The 13,809-nt window shown below is 31.8% G+C and overlaps 1 protein-coding gene across 1 annotated transcript; it reads left to right on the top strand.

The window, feature by feature from the left end:
• The first annotated feature begins 5,172 nt into the window (after positions 1 to 5,172).
• Positions 5,173 to 12,013, top strand: LOC110107898 (cytochrome P450 711A1-like). The gene is made up of 5 exons (XM_020838339.2): positions 5,173 to 5,383; positions 5,477 to 5,629; positions 10,107 to 10,899; positions 11,407 to 11,502; positions 11,594 to 12,013. Exons 1-5 carry the CDS (start codon positions 5,226 to 5,228, stop codon positions 11,924 to 11,926), a joined length of 1,533 nt encoding a protein of 510 aa, XP_020693998.1. The 5' UTR covers positions 5,173 to 5,225; the 3' UTR covers positions 11,927 to 12,013.
• The last annotated feature ends 1,796 nt before the right edge of the window (positions 12,014 to 13,809 follow it).

Raw genomic sequence — 13,809 nt, 5'->3', positions numbered from 1 at the left:
TCTCCAGGACGATATGACCAATTTTCAATCGTCCAGGACGATTTTCCAGAACGATGCAGGACGATAATTAATTTGCCAAAAACCCTTGCTCTCAAGATTTTGCCATCCACTGATCGTCCCAGGACGATCCCAAATCGGCCTGGATGATCCCATTCCAGAAAAAATCAGCTGTTTCAATGCACTGATCGTCCTGGACGATCTCAATATCATCCCGGACGATCCTGAGAGGAAAATCAAATCTGAGAAGGCAAATCAAAGGAATGAGCTCTCACAAAGGTGGCCTTTGACTTTCCTTATACACTAATATACATCACTTAGTGGACACCCTCCATCATTACATCATGGATGTAAGTTATAAGTTAAATCATATAAATTCAACTTTTTATAATCTCTATCATCTTAAATTATCAGTCGCTTTACTCATAAGGATGCTTCCTCACTATTCATCTCTGAGGCGTGCCAGTGCCATCTTTTGGAGTTAATTACTGGCCACAATAGAGATATAATTGATTCAAGGCGAGGCATGCAAATTATGGATTAAATTTGACTTGATCACGCTACAATTTAATCATATTTGACTTGAGCTCGAGCCAAGCTTTATTGTATATGTTTGTGCCTGTCTTGTTTAAAATTTTTACATTTAAACTTGGTTGGCTTAAATTAATTGAGTAAAATAGTAAAAAAAAGCTAAAATTTTGAATGAGTAATTAAGCTTCTCATATTAAGAAATAATTTTATGAGTCAAAATGAACAAGCTGTCAACAAATCTTGAATTAGTTTACTATTTCACACGAATTAAATATGATAATGAAAAAACCATAAGCAAACTTTACTATAATTATGTAATATAAATAAGTAATAATACTAAACTAGTTCAATAACATACTGAAATAAGTAGGAATTATATTAAATTTATTTAAACACTTATACTAATTTTATCTTGCTGATAAAAACTTTCTTAAGCACAAAATCAGGAGGGAAGGGCACAAGAGAGATGGAAGGATAGATTAAGGTTGTATAAAAGAAAATAATTAACCAGAATTTTATGTAGCAATTTAAAAAGCATTTCTATTGATTTAGGCTTCATTTGAGATGATTTTCTTACTATTTCTTAAAAAAGCTTTATAGTATAAAAAAGTAAAATTTTTGTACTTGAAAGTTAATTTAAGAAACGGCAAGAAAGTCGTCTCAAACGAAGTCTTATTAAATTTTGTTCGAGATTTATTCGAGATTTAGATTGAGGCTTCGTTTGGGGCGGCTTTCTTACTGCTTCTTAATTTTTGTTCTAGAAAGATGCTTTAAGAACTAGTAAGAAAGCCATCCCGAACGAAGTCTGAATCATGCCAAATAATTTGCTGGAGCGAGTAAATATATTATATATAATGTGAAATCCTAAGAGTAGTTGAATTTATAGGATTTAAGAGCTTTCACTCATTCTACATCACCATCTCTTTCACAAACTCCTCTTCTCCATATGCCACTGGTCCAAAATCTGCTCGACTTACAACTCATACTTTATCCTAGTCGTGTTCCCAAGTATATTTCATAAGAATTGACCACTTCGAAGGAAGATAGAAATTTAGCCATGAGCCTAAGGCCACAAACTATTGAGCTTATTCCGAATTAGTCCTTACGATTTAATCATTCATCTGTAAACACTAACGCTTTATTTGGAACACCTACTTTAATGCTTTGCTTTTTGGAAGGCAATTACAATTTTTTATTTGGCTATTGCTTTTTTAATACTTTCAATAAATTATTGTGCTATGAGGCTACTTCCTACCAAAGCTTTCAAAAAAATTATTTTCTCTACAACAGCTTTACAATCATATTTATAAAAATTTATAGACATTTCGATCAGAGCCTATATGTTTCAAGATTATTTATTTATAAACTAATTTGTTAATGCAAAAAAGGGACTATTTGGCCTCATCCACCAAGTGCTTAACAGGCATACCAAAGCTGAAAGTTTAAGCCACATTATCTGGTCACAACTAGTTTCCTAAGCATCTTCTTTGAATAATCAAGCACTTAGCTAATGTTGCTAAAGCAAAACTATTAATGCTCACAAAAGCCAAGCTAGTGGAGTTGTTGACCCAATCTCGCTAATCTCAAGGTAATAGAAATCTTGACTATTCTGATAGGGCTTTTCAAAAAGTTTGGGATGACTTTCTTATTACTTTTTAAAGCATAATTTTAGTAAAAAAAAGTTCTAATTTTTTAGCACAAAAATTTCTAGAAATAAATTTTTTTTTTTACTAAAAAATTGCTTTAAAAAGTAATGAGAAAGCCATCACAAACGAAGCCTAAAACTGAATCAAAATTTGAGTCATTTTAAACTCTATTTTAGACTTGAAATAAATTTCAAATAATGCTGACTAACTCAAATATAAATAGGGTTGACTCGAAATATAGTTTAAAATAAAATGTTACATGAATAATATAATATAAATAATGGATCAGATTCACTCAAATTTGACCTAATATTAACCCATTTATAAGGGATTTCTTATAGAAAATTTTTTAAGGCTATGAATCCTGTGATTTATCATCTAATTATGGGGTTATTTGGTTTGAAGTAAAATAAGTGTAAATTATTTTAAATGTAAAGGTTATGAAAATATTAGTGTTTTTTTAAATGTAAAACAAATGCAGTGTAAAATTTTTGTTCATTTGAAATTTAGTCTCTAGCTCAATTTTGTTGAATTTGAAATTCGTCAAATGCATGTTATGTCCCGGCTCAGATGCTCGATTTAACAAGGAATAAAGTGCTTTATTTAAATTTTGACAATTACCATTAATCATATTTTATACAAACAAGTAATACTCGTATCTTGTTACAATTTTTTTTATAACTAATATAATTGTCGCATCAGATTTAGATGAATTTCAAATATAACATACATTTATTGTCATTGTTTTCACTCACCACCAACTGCCACTACCACCGCTGGCCACCGCCCACCTCCAGCCACCACCACTGCAGCCAACTACCACCGCCATCTCCACCTTCACCATTGCCCACCTCCAGCCACATCGGTCGATGCCGTCCACCACCGTTTCTAGTGACCTATTGATTATAGCGGCCACTACCGCCGCCCACAATCGACCACCATTTTCTTTGGACTTTACATTTCATTCATTTTACTTCAAATCAAATAAAAAAGTAATCTCATATATTCATTTTACACTATTTCAGAAAGCTCTAAAATATTCCTTTTTTATTTTACATTCTTTTTATTTGCATTCTTTTTTACATTATCTTGCATATCCCTAAAGTAAAATGAATAAAAATTCAAAACTAAAATGAAGGCCAAATTCTTATTGATTCTCCCAAATTTCTCAACCATTTGATGGATTCATGGTACAAAACAAATGTTAATCCCACCTAAAATGTTCCACTTTCTTACTAGCTAGTGAACCTAATGTGTCATATCATTGTATTTACGTGTACCCAGCGACAACAATGCAAGAATAAAACCAAATGCTCGTTGCTTTTATGATGGCAAAAGGGTGCCACATTGATGAAGATCTCCAAGATTCGATGGCCATAATATTGATAATGGAAGCAGCTGTCATTGAAGCAAAATGTTTATGATTGTTCAGTCCACTGAGAAAACCTTGACTTTTGATCATTTCTCACTAATTTTTCAAGGCTCATCATTTCTTTCACTGATTGCTTTCTTCCTTTTCCCAACCAAATTGTTCATGTGCTTGCACTTTTGTGATATCTCATGTCAGCATACCTTGAATCACCACATTAGTGTAAAAGAGCCAAAAAAAATTCATAAAAAAGATGCAGGATGATATTTTTACTGCTTCTTAAAACAAAATTTTTAATACAAAAATTTTAATTTTTTTAAAAAGCTATTTTAAAAAATCGTAAGAAAGCTGCCCCAAACGAAGCCTAAAAGCAGAAAATTACAACTAAGAAATCATCACATCGGGCAATATTTAGGGTTTGTTTGAGGCTGCTTTCTTATTTCTTTGTTTTTCAGACTACGTACAACTAAGCTTCTACTAGACTATTATTTTTTTTCCCGCCTCACCACTTTTCAAAAACTTTCGTAGTATGAAATTAAATATATTTACAACGATATCAATTGTTTGTGGTAGCTGTAAAAAAAATAGTTGTTTGTCTTTTTTTAAAAAAAGAACATATTTATAATACCCTTAATAATTTTATTTTTTTCACAATAACTTCAAAATTATATTTACAAAATGTTGTAGCTGTCCAAAACAAATCTTTAGTTTTAGCTTATCATCCATTTGAATGGATCATACTTAATAATTTTTTTGATAAAAGTTATCATTTATTCTAGCTTCTTTATTTAATATTAATTTCTTTTCATCCATTTCTATTTGCCTATGAGAATAATAAAGAGAAGTATCATCATTTAATCTAAAAAATAATCTGTGTGTCAAAATCTATTTTCATACTGATTGACATAATATGACTCAATGAATGAATCAAATTATTATTGATGTTGTTCAATATATCATTCAGTAAATGAATTAGAGTAAATGCTCTTTAAGAATATGAGAGAAAAAAGATAATCCATTATAGATAAATTCATGAGTACCTCTATGTTATGAGAACCACTTGCAATAATAAAACCTCTATGTTAAAAGAACCACTTGTAATAATAAAATATTCTCCTTAGAGAAAAAGAAAAAGGGTATCCTTATCAAAATAAAAGCCATTAGGTAGATATGACTTGGCTATATATACACATGGGATAGAAATTATTGGTCAAACTTGTTTGAGGGGAATCAACTAACTTAATTGATTAAGATACTTTGAAGAGTCATCAAAATCTTTGATTTATATTATATTTGCATTCAATTTATGCATTAACATCATTATTAAAAAAAATTGAAATAGCATTGATTATCACCTTGCTTAATCGTAAACTCCATTACTACTAATAATTTATAATTTTTACATGAGGACTAATTAGCATGAATGGCTTTAAAAGTTGACAAGAATCTCTGTCCCTCGTTAGACAGACAAATAAATTCCATTAACAATTGTTGGTTCTCAAGGAGCCATGCCACCATCTTTTCCCCTCTATAAATACTCACTGTTTCATTCATTTTTATTCACAAATATATCCCCTCACTTCTGCTTCTCTCCATCTCTTTCATTCTAAATGCCTTTAATGGAATTAGGCTTGTTCTTTCTAAGGGCAACTATCCCTTTTCTTCTTGTCTTAGTCTTTTTAATGTTAAGCTTCTTAATATACTTTTACTTACCCTACTGGAAGGTGAGGAGAATTCCTGGACCCCCAACAAGATTTCTTGTGGGACACTTGCCTTTGTTGGCTGAGTATGGACCTGATATAATGAAAATTCTTACAAAGAACTATGGTCCTATTTTTAGGTAATTGCAATGTTTTTTTTTTGCAAATAACCCTTATCAATATTATTATTTGCAAAACAAATAGTTAATTTTTGTTTTGGGGTTATGGGATAGGTTCCATATGGGAAGGCAACCACTGGTTATGGTGGCTCACCCAGAGCTCTGCAGAGAGGTTGGGATCAAGAAGTTTAAGCAGATAAAGAATAGAAGTAGTCCTACTCCAACTTCTGGCTCTGCTATGCATCAGCAAGGGCTTTTTCTAACAAGGTATTTGTCTGATGCAATTTTAGTATTTTATTAAAATTATTTTACTAATATGAGTACTTTTGTGGAATATTATTATTTGAAGGGTAAATTCTTATAATTATATTATATCATTCAAATTTTTAACATGCATGCCAAGATTTTAACCCATTAATGTTTTTTATTTCTGGCATAAATTTTAGTGGTTTTAATTTTATATTAGTGTCTGATGCAATTTTAGTATTTTATTAAAATTATTTTACTAATATGAGTACTTTTGTGGAATATTATTATTTGAAGGGTAAATTCTTATAATTATATTATATCATTCAAATTTTTAACATGCATGCCAAGATTTTAACCCATTAATGTTTTTTATTTCTGGCATAAATTTTAGTGGTTTTAATTTTATATTAGTCACTCTTTAAAATATTTTTTATTTTATTTAAAAATAAATTAGGAAAATAAGTTTTGTTGACATATTTAAGTTTATTTCCACCTAAACTATATATATTTTATCATCTTTGAAATTGAAGGTCTCATTAAGAAAAAATAATAATTATGATTTCAAAGTTTATAAAAATTATGGGAGGATCATCTGATATTATTTTTATTTTTTAAAATTTATTTATTTTGTTATGTTTATATTTTGACATGGCATAAACATTTTTGACATTTTAATGTTTTTAAATACTATAATATTTTAAAATAATTTAATTGTAAATATTATGCTATTTTTTATCATCCACAAATTAAAATCATTCATTCTCAAATCAGTTAAATAATGAAAAATCACAACAATTCTGAAAACTCATTGATCAAAATATCTTAATCAAATTGTTTTCCATTAGTCTCACATGCCCTTTTTGGTTTTATCTTTTATGCTATAGGGCATGTCGAAGTGGTTGAGATTAGAAATCTAAACGAGTTGAGTTTTTACTTAATCAGACCAAGCTCATTAAATTTATAGTGGGCTTGAACTTGATCAGCACTAGCTTGACTTGAGCTAATTTGTTGAGCTTGAGCATTGCTTGAGTGAAAAATTTGAGCCTCGAGCTCAATAAAAAAGCTAATGCTTGACTATTTTTGAAGCTCCAATTCTTTGAATTTGGATAAAAAAAAGTTTGCATTGGTTAATATAAATGCGAACGTGTCAATTAATATTATTTGCATCGATTGGACAAGACGATGAATCGAGTTGGGCATAGCTCGAACTTGAGCTTTAATTTAAGCTAAAATTTGAACTTGTGGCTTGATAAGTAAAATTTTGAATCGCGAGCTCATTATTCAGTCGAGTGAGCTCGTTATTCAGTCGAGTTTGAGCTGACATGGCTCACAACCCTAATTGGATTTCTTGCTCTTTTGGTGATGTCGGAATTCACAACACATTAACCTCATTGGATTTCTAACATGATTTGAGATCAACACAACCTCCCATATATATTTTTAGTAAATAAATAATATAATAATTAAATAAAGAAAATTTCATTAAATGAAATTTAAAAAAAAAATACAAACAGCTAATAAAATAATATGGCAAAATTTATAAAAACATAAGTAGAAAGAATTTGAAAATTAAGAAATTTATTTTAATTAAGTAACAAGTTCATTGAAAAAAAAAAAAGAATTAAATTGAACATTTTTATAAGAATTAAATACAATTATAAATTTAGGGTGAATAAATTCATAAAAACTAACTTTATCTTTAAAAAAAAGCTCACCCTATATCTAAGGGTATATTTGAGACGACTGCAATGTTTTATATAGTGGATTGTGAATAGGGACAGAAACAGCATCTTTTTAGAGGGTGGGCAAAATAGGATTGTGAAATGCACAGTCTTATGTAAGAAATATAAAATGAAAATTTTTTCTTAGAATTTGGATAACTAAATTTATTGAAGGTGGACAAAATAGTTAAAATATTTATTTTTTTAAAGAAAAAAAAATTAGGATAAGCAAAGCACTTCCTGATTCCACCCCTAATTGTGAAGTTTTTATCAGGAATATAATTTAACTATTTTGATTGAAAAAATAGTTTACCCTTATAAATTAAAAAAAAAAGAATATCATAAAAAAGTATTAATTAAATAAAACTATAATTGTTATTGAAAAATAAAATAACGAAAAAATTATAAGAAAAAGCTTAAGAATATTTTTCGACCGCTTGGAGAATAAAGTTGCTAGTGCTCCAAAAGACACATTCCATGCCCTTTGACTTTGCTCATAAATACTTCTTTTGTTGGTCAAGGACAGCCTTGGCCCACCAAGCCCCATCTTGCTTGCCACTTTTTTTTTTTAATTTAATTTACCAAATAAATATTCCAACTTGGGTTTTTTTATCGACATCTATAATAATTTATTTAATTAAAATTGGCCAAATATAAAATTATTCATTTCATGCACCCACTTTTAAAAAGAACCCATGCAATGGTGAGTGGCTCATTGACATGAACAAAATCTTGTAAAGGAAAGTTGCTTTTTGACTTTGTTGGGATAACTTTTTTGGCTGCTTTGATATTCAGACTACAATCACATATCGCACCTACAATCCTATTTGATCATTATGTTTTCGTTATTTTATAAAATATTTTTATACTAAAAAATTACCTTTTTCAACCGCTTAAAAAAGTTACTTTCTTTTTGGAAGTTTTACACAATAATAAAAAACTTATCTCATGCAGGAGAAATTATTATGTGCAGAGTTGAGACGTAGAGCTATGTCCGGACTCCAATCAAATAATAACACATGGCTAATACGTAGCTAGTAGATACCAATACGCAGCTAATATACAATATGTATTAGCCATGTGTCGTCATTTGATTAGAGTTCGAACGTAGCTCTACGTCTGGACTCTGCATGTAATAATTTCTCCTCATATATAACCTTTATCTTTTCATTTGATTGTTGTTATGTCTCTCCCTTTCTCTCTCTCTCTCTATCTCTATGACTCTATATATATCTATTATAAATTTTATTTTGATTTATTTTATTCGTGAGAATAAAATCATAACTATTTTTAATAATTTTAAAAATATTTACAGATTTAAGCACTGGTCACATCACTTAACATATATATTTGACCAATTTCATTGGCATTAAAGGTATTTTCTTTTAATTAAAAATTGATTAAAACGAATTTAAAAATCTGGCACGTGTCCTAGAGATAAAATTAAAAATATATTGTGCAAGAAAGTTAAAAGGTAATTAAATTTATGGAGGTCAACTCCTGAATTTAATAAAACTTAAAAAGAATAAAAAATAGAGCATATAATATAGTAAGCATTTCAATATTTTATAATTAGAAGAAAATAAAAGAAGCAATAACCAATTATAATTGTTATTTTTAAAAATTGTCAATATTATTTGAGTATTTTTATAATAGTGAATTGTTTTAAAAAATAAAATAAAAATAAAAAAGCATGCCAAATAAATATGTTTATAAAAAGAAAAATAAAAACAAGAACGTGGTTATTAACTTTTTGTTTATCTATCTATTATTATTATTATTATTATTATTGGTTAAAACTCATGTAGGGGCCTACGCGTTAATATAAAAAAACGGTTACAAAGTCCTAAAAAGGAATCTTCAGCTCACTAATGCTTGCAGGAGCTACAAAATAAAAAGAAAAAAAACCTCCGAGCCGATGGTTCCTAGTTCTAACAATTACAAAAATACCTAATAACAATCTAGGGCTGCAAGACGACAACACCCAAAAAAGGAAGAGCAAGAGAAAATCAATGAGTCCGGTCTTCCTGCCAAAAAAGTGGATAAAGCCACAAATACCCGAAACTTTGTGCAGAGACGAGAAGGTGAAACGTCGAACACGTCCAGCCCTTGAATCTGCAAGAAAAGATACTACAAAAGGAGCAAAGGAACATTAAATATTGTTGAAAACAGTTATAAACCAAATATAGATTTTTGCACTTATGAGAAAGGAACAGAAAAAAATCACCCTCCTTATCAGATCCAACAGAAATCTAAAACCCAGCCTTGTGCAACTCCACCTGAAGCAAATTAACCATATGCAATTTCCAGATACTGTTAAAATTATACGAGATCTTCTAGGATAGAACAAAGCAGGTTTTAGCTCTGGACTCCCCACAGCAAAAGATCATGCTTATCTATCTATTATGTATAATAATCTAGTTATTCAAAATGATAGGCAAAGGAAGAAAAGTGGCAGATTAGATATATTAGAATGGCCTATATCATGATAGCTAGCAAAAGAAATTGCAACCAAAAAGCAAGGAAAGTTGCAAAATAAAAAAATAAAAAAGAGAAGAATTTTTTATAACCCTTTCAATGACATGACAATCATAACAAACAAGCTTTGAAATAGCACTTATAAATTGATGATTTTCTTATTTGTTTATTATACTAATTTTTTTTTTTAAGAAGTAATAAGAAAATTGTCCAAATGAAATTTTAATATGTGATTTTTCTTGTGCTACTTTGCTGTATTTATCAAAACTAATCAAGAACAATATTTCGACATGCAGGGGTTCAAGATGGTCTTTCATGAGAAATACTCTCACCTCTCTTTACCAACCAACCCATCTTTCCAGTCTCATTCCCACCATGCAATCATACGTAGATTTACTCTTACGAAATATATCAAATCTTGAGAAGAAAGAAGAAGACATACCCTTCTCTGAGCTCACTCTAAGAATGGCGATTGATATCATAGGAGAGACAGCCTTCGGTGTTCACTTTGGCCTATCCAACGAAGCTTCCTTCAACCAGCACATCGAAGAACGAATCGACGATGAAGGTGATGAGGAAGATGAAGTTTCCTCCTTCCTAAAGCAGCATATGCGCTCCATTAACTCCCTTAAAATGGATCTCTCAAGCTCTTTCTCTACTATACTCGGCTTAGTAGTTCCAATACTCCAAATTCCCTGCAGAAACATTCTCCAACTTATACAAGGTACTGCCGACTATAAAGTAAAGCAAACAAACAAAAAGCTGTGTGAGAAAATTGACGCCATCATTACGAAGAGGTCAAGTGAGAGAACTAAATGCTCCAAAGATTTCTTATCAGTTGTGCTTGATGCAAGAGAATCTGGCATTGGCAAGGAGCTCTTCACGCATAACTACATCAGAGCGCTTACATATGAGCAACTACTTGCTGGGACAAAGACGACGGCGTTTACATTGGCAATGACTGTTTATCTGATATCCAAGTTTGCAGATGTTGAGAGAAAACTTCTTCAAGAGATTGATGGATTTAGCTCTTCTCATCTTACTCCTACTGCTGAAGATCTTAATTGCAGGTTTCCCTATCTTGACCAGGTAAATTTTTTGTATCCTTTAATTGTTTTAGCAATCTCTCATGACCAGTTTTTGGCCGAGTAAGTTTCCACATTGTGACCTACATCCATATATCCAGCGAAAACGTTTTCGACTGAAAATCGAGCATCGAAAAAAATTCTGCTGAAAAAAAACATGCCCGAAAAATTTTTCAGCGGAATTAGTCAGATAGGAAGATCATCCTCAGATAGAGGCTAAAGCCCACAAATTCTACATTCATCCCTTTTATGTCTTCTATAAAATTTCTCACACTAAAAAAAATGAACACTAAATTCCTGCGCGCAAATAGATCGATTGAGAAGAAAAGTTTTTCATATTGAAAAAAAAAACTACTACATTTTTTTCTTTGTTGTTTCTAAGATTGGAACAAGAAAAGAGACGCTAAAGAAGGTTTTTGATTTAGAATTTCATCATATTCTCCAAAATGTACCAAATAATCGATCAAACTAGTAAAAAAATTAATTTTTTGTTATTGTTAAATTATTGCAGGTAGTAAAAGAAACCATGAGGTTTGTGACAGTTTCACCACTCGTAGCAAGAGAGACATCTCAAGAAGTTGAAATTGGAGGCTATGTTCTCCCAAAGGTAGCGTTACCATCACTCACATAACCTTCCTTATCAAATCAAACAAAGAAAATCAGTTAGTTGAAATATCTCCTCCTTCCTTCCCATGTAGGGTACATGGGTGTGGCTTGCACTGGGAGCTTTGGCTAAGGACCCCAAACAATTCCCAGATCCTGAGGTATTCAGACCAGAGAGATTTGATCCAACCAGTGATGAAGAGAAGAGAAGGAATCCATATGCGAACATACCATTTGGGATCGGTCCACGAGCTTGCATTGGCCAGAAGTTTGCACTGCAAGAGATCAAGCTTGCTCTCATTTGCCTATACCGAAATTACATTTTCAGGCACTCTACTAAGATGGAATCTCCTCTTGAGCTTGAATATGGCTTAGTTCTAGGATTCAAACGTGGGATTAAGATAAGAGCTATCAAGAGAATGCTCTAGTTTGATAAATCAAACGTCAGTGATACATAGATGCTTAGGGATTTATATTAATAATATTGTACTTCATAAGGAGAATTCCTTGTAGTGTGATCCTTTGCATGTATATTTGGGGGTTTAAAGTGAATATTACTTTAATTACACTTTTTTCTCTTTTAGGAGACATAATCTTTGAACTAAATTAAATTGATAAATACCACTACAGGAAAACAGCTAATTTTCGGCGGAATTTTCGACAGAAATAAATTCGATGGGAAGTGACGTTTGAATAAATTTGAACTAAATTTCCTAATGTTCTAAAATTTCTTATTGGTTCTATACTTGAGAAGAAAATAGTTCTAACATCCTTGAACACTACAAATAACAAGTGCACCTAGATACATCTATTCATTTTGAAGGCTAACTATGTGGTTATGAATATTACATCTCATGGAGGTCTACTACACTAAAGATCTTGAAAGGATTTCTTTTCAAAGCAATAGTCACTGATTTCAAAATCCAGAAAGACCTCCCAGTGAATAAAAAAAGGGAGTCAGTATCAGGATGATGAGATACCTCATGACATCTAGATAATACCGTCACTGGATTCGCAACACTCGTATTAGCAGATAGGAGTATATAAGCTCTGAAATAAAATGTTGTGTGTATTTAAATGGCAGTTACCTGCACAACTAAAATATATCAAAGTACCCCCATATAAGCACCGTAATTTATATACATATATGTACATAAAAAGGGTAAATATAGTCAAACACTAGTGTGGGCCCCGACGAGCATGTTACCGGAACACATGTGATGTCTAGGGATGCTGCATTGGTCAATAAATTTGAATTTGATCCTCCTAAGTAGATAAATAGGAGTCGACAAGGTTTAATAAATAATTATAAAATACCCCCAAACACCCGTATAGGCCCCAGTGAGCATGTTGTGGGAACACACGTGACGTCTAAGAATGCTGCGCGGGTTAGTAAATAAACCCAAGTTTGAGCTTGATCCTCATATATGGGAAAGTAGTAGTTGACAAGGCTCGAACCCTTAAATAAATATGCGATCATGAAGTCTACCGGGATATTTATATCAGACCTTCAAGGCCCTCAACAAAGAAAATTCATTCACAAAGACCTAAAGCCTATGGTGAATCTGATCATCTATCGACAAATTAATATACATGATTCAATCAACAAATGAAAATGCTCCAAAACACCCGCATGGGCCCCAATGAATGTTATGGGAATATACGTGACGTCTAAGAATGCTGTGTAGGTTAGTAAATAAATCCAAGCTAAGTTTGACCCTGATCTTTCTATTCAGGTAGATATGAGTCGACACAGCTCGAACCATTTAAAAAATATATGGTTGTGAGGTCAATTGATATATTTATTTTATATATTAATATTAGGCTTTCAATCAAGAAATTTATAAAAAAAGGCATAAAGCCTATGAAACCCGATCCTCTGTTGACAACTCGATTGAGTTGACAAGGTTCATCCACAAAATATAAATATTTTCAAACACTACAGGAAAAATGCCCAATACCGACGGTTCTAACCGGCGGTTTATGGACCGTCGGTTTTACCTGCGGCATAGCCGGCGGTCTGGCCGTCGGCTTTTAACGACGGCCTCACCGGTGATTTTGCTACGTTAAGCCGCCGGTAATAGCGGCGGTCCCTAAACCGACGGTAAACCGCCGGATATCAACAAGAACCGGCGGTTTACCGGCGGTTGGGACCGCCGTTGATAAGTGACTTTTTACCGGCGGTCCTAACCGCCAGAAAACCGCCGGTAGAAGCCCTAATACGACCAGCCCCGCGCCTGGCATTTCATTTTAACTATTTCCTTCTCTCTCTCTCGGTCGCTCGCTCTCCCGTCGCTCGCTCTTTCCTAGG

Source organism: Dendrobium catenatum, unplaced genomic scaffold (genome assembly GCF_001605985.2).
Source record: "Dendrobium catenatum unplaced genomic scaffold, ASM160598v2 fragScaff_scaffold_488, whole genome shotgun sequence".
NCBI lineage: Eukaryota > Viridiplantae > Streptophyta > Magnoliopsida > Asparagales > Orchidaceae > Dendrobium > Dendrobium catenatum.
The sequence above is the reverse complement of the archived record's forward strand: the minus strand, read 5'-3'. Positions and strand labels throughout refer to the sequence as shown.

Bases quoted from the DNA above. Each gene is read 5' to 3' on its own strand.
- LOC110107898 (XM_020838339.2), top strand. From the start codon at position 5,226: ATGTTAAGCTTCTTAATATACTTTTACTTACCCTACTGGAAGGTGAGG. The intron at 10,900-11,406 runs GTAAATTTTTTG...AAATTATTGCAG, and splicing joins GGTTTCCCTATCTTGACCAG to GTAGTAAAAGAAACCATGAG. The intron at 11,503-11,593 runs GTAGCGTTACCA...CTTCCCATGTAG, and splicing joins GAGGCTATGTTCTCCCAAAG to GGTACATGGGTGTGGCTTGC.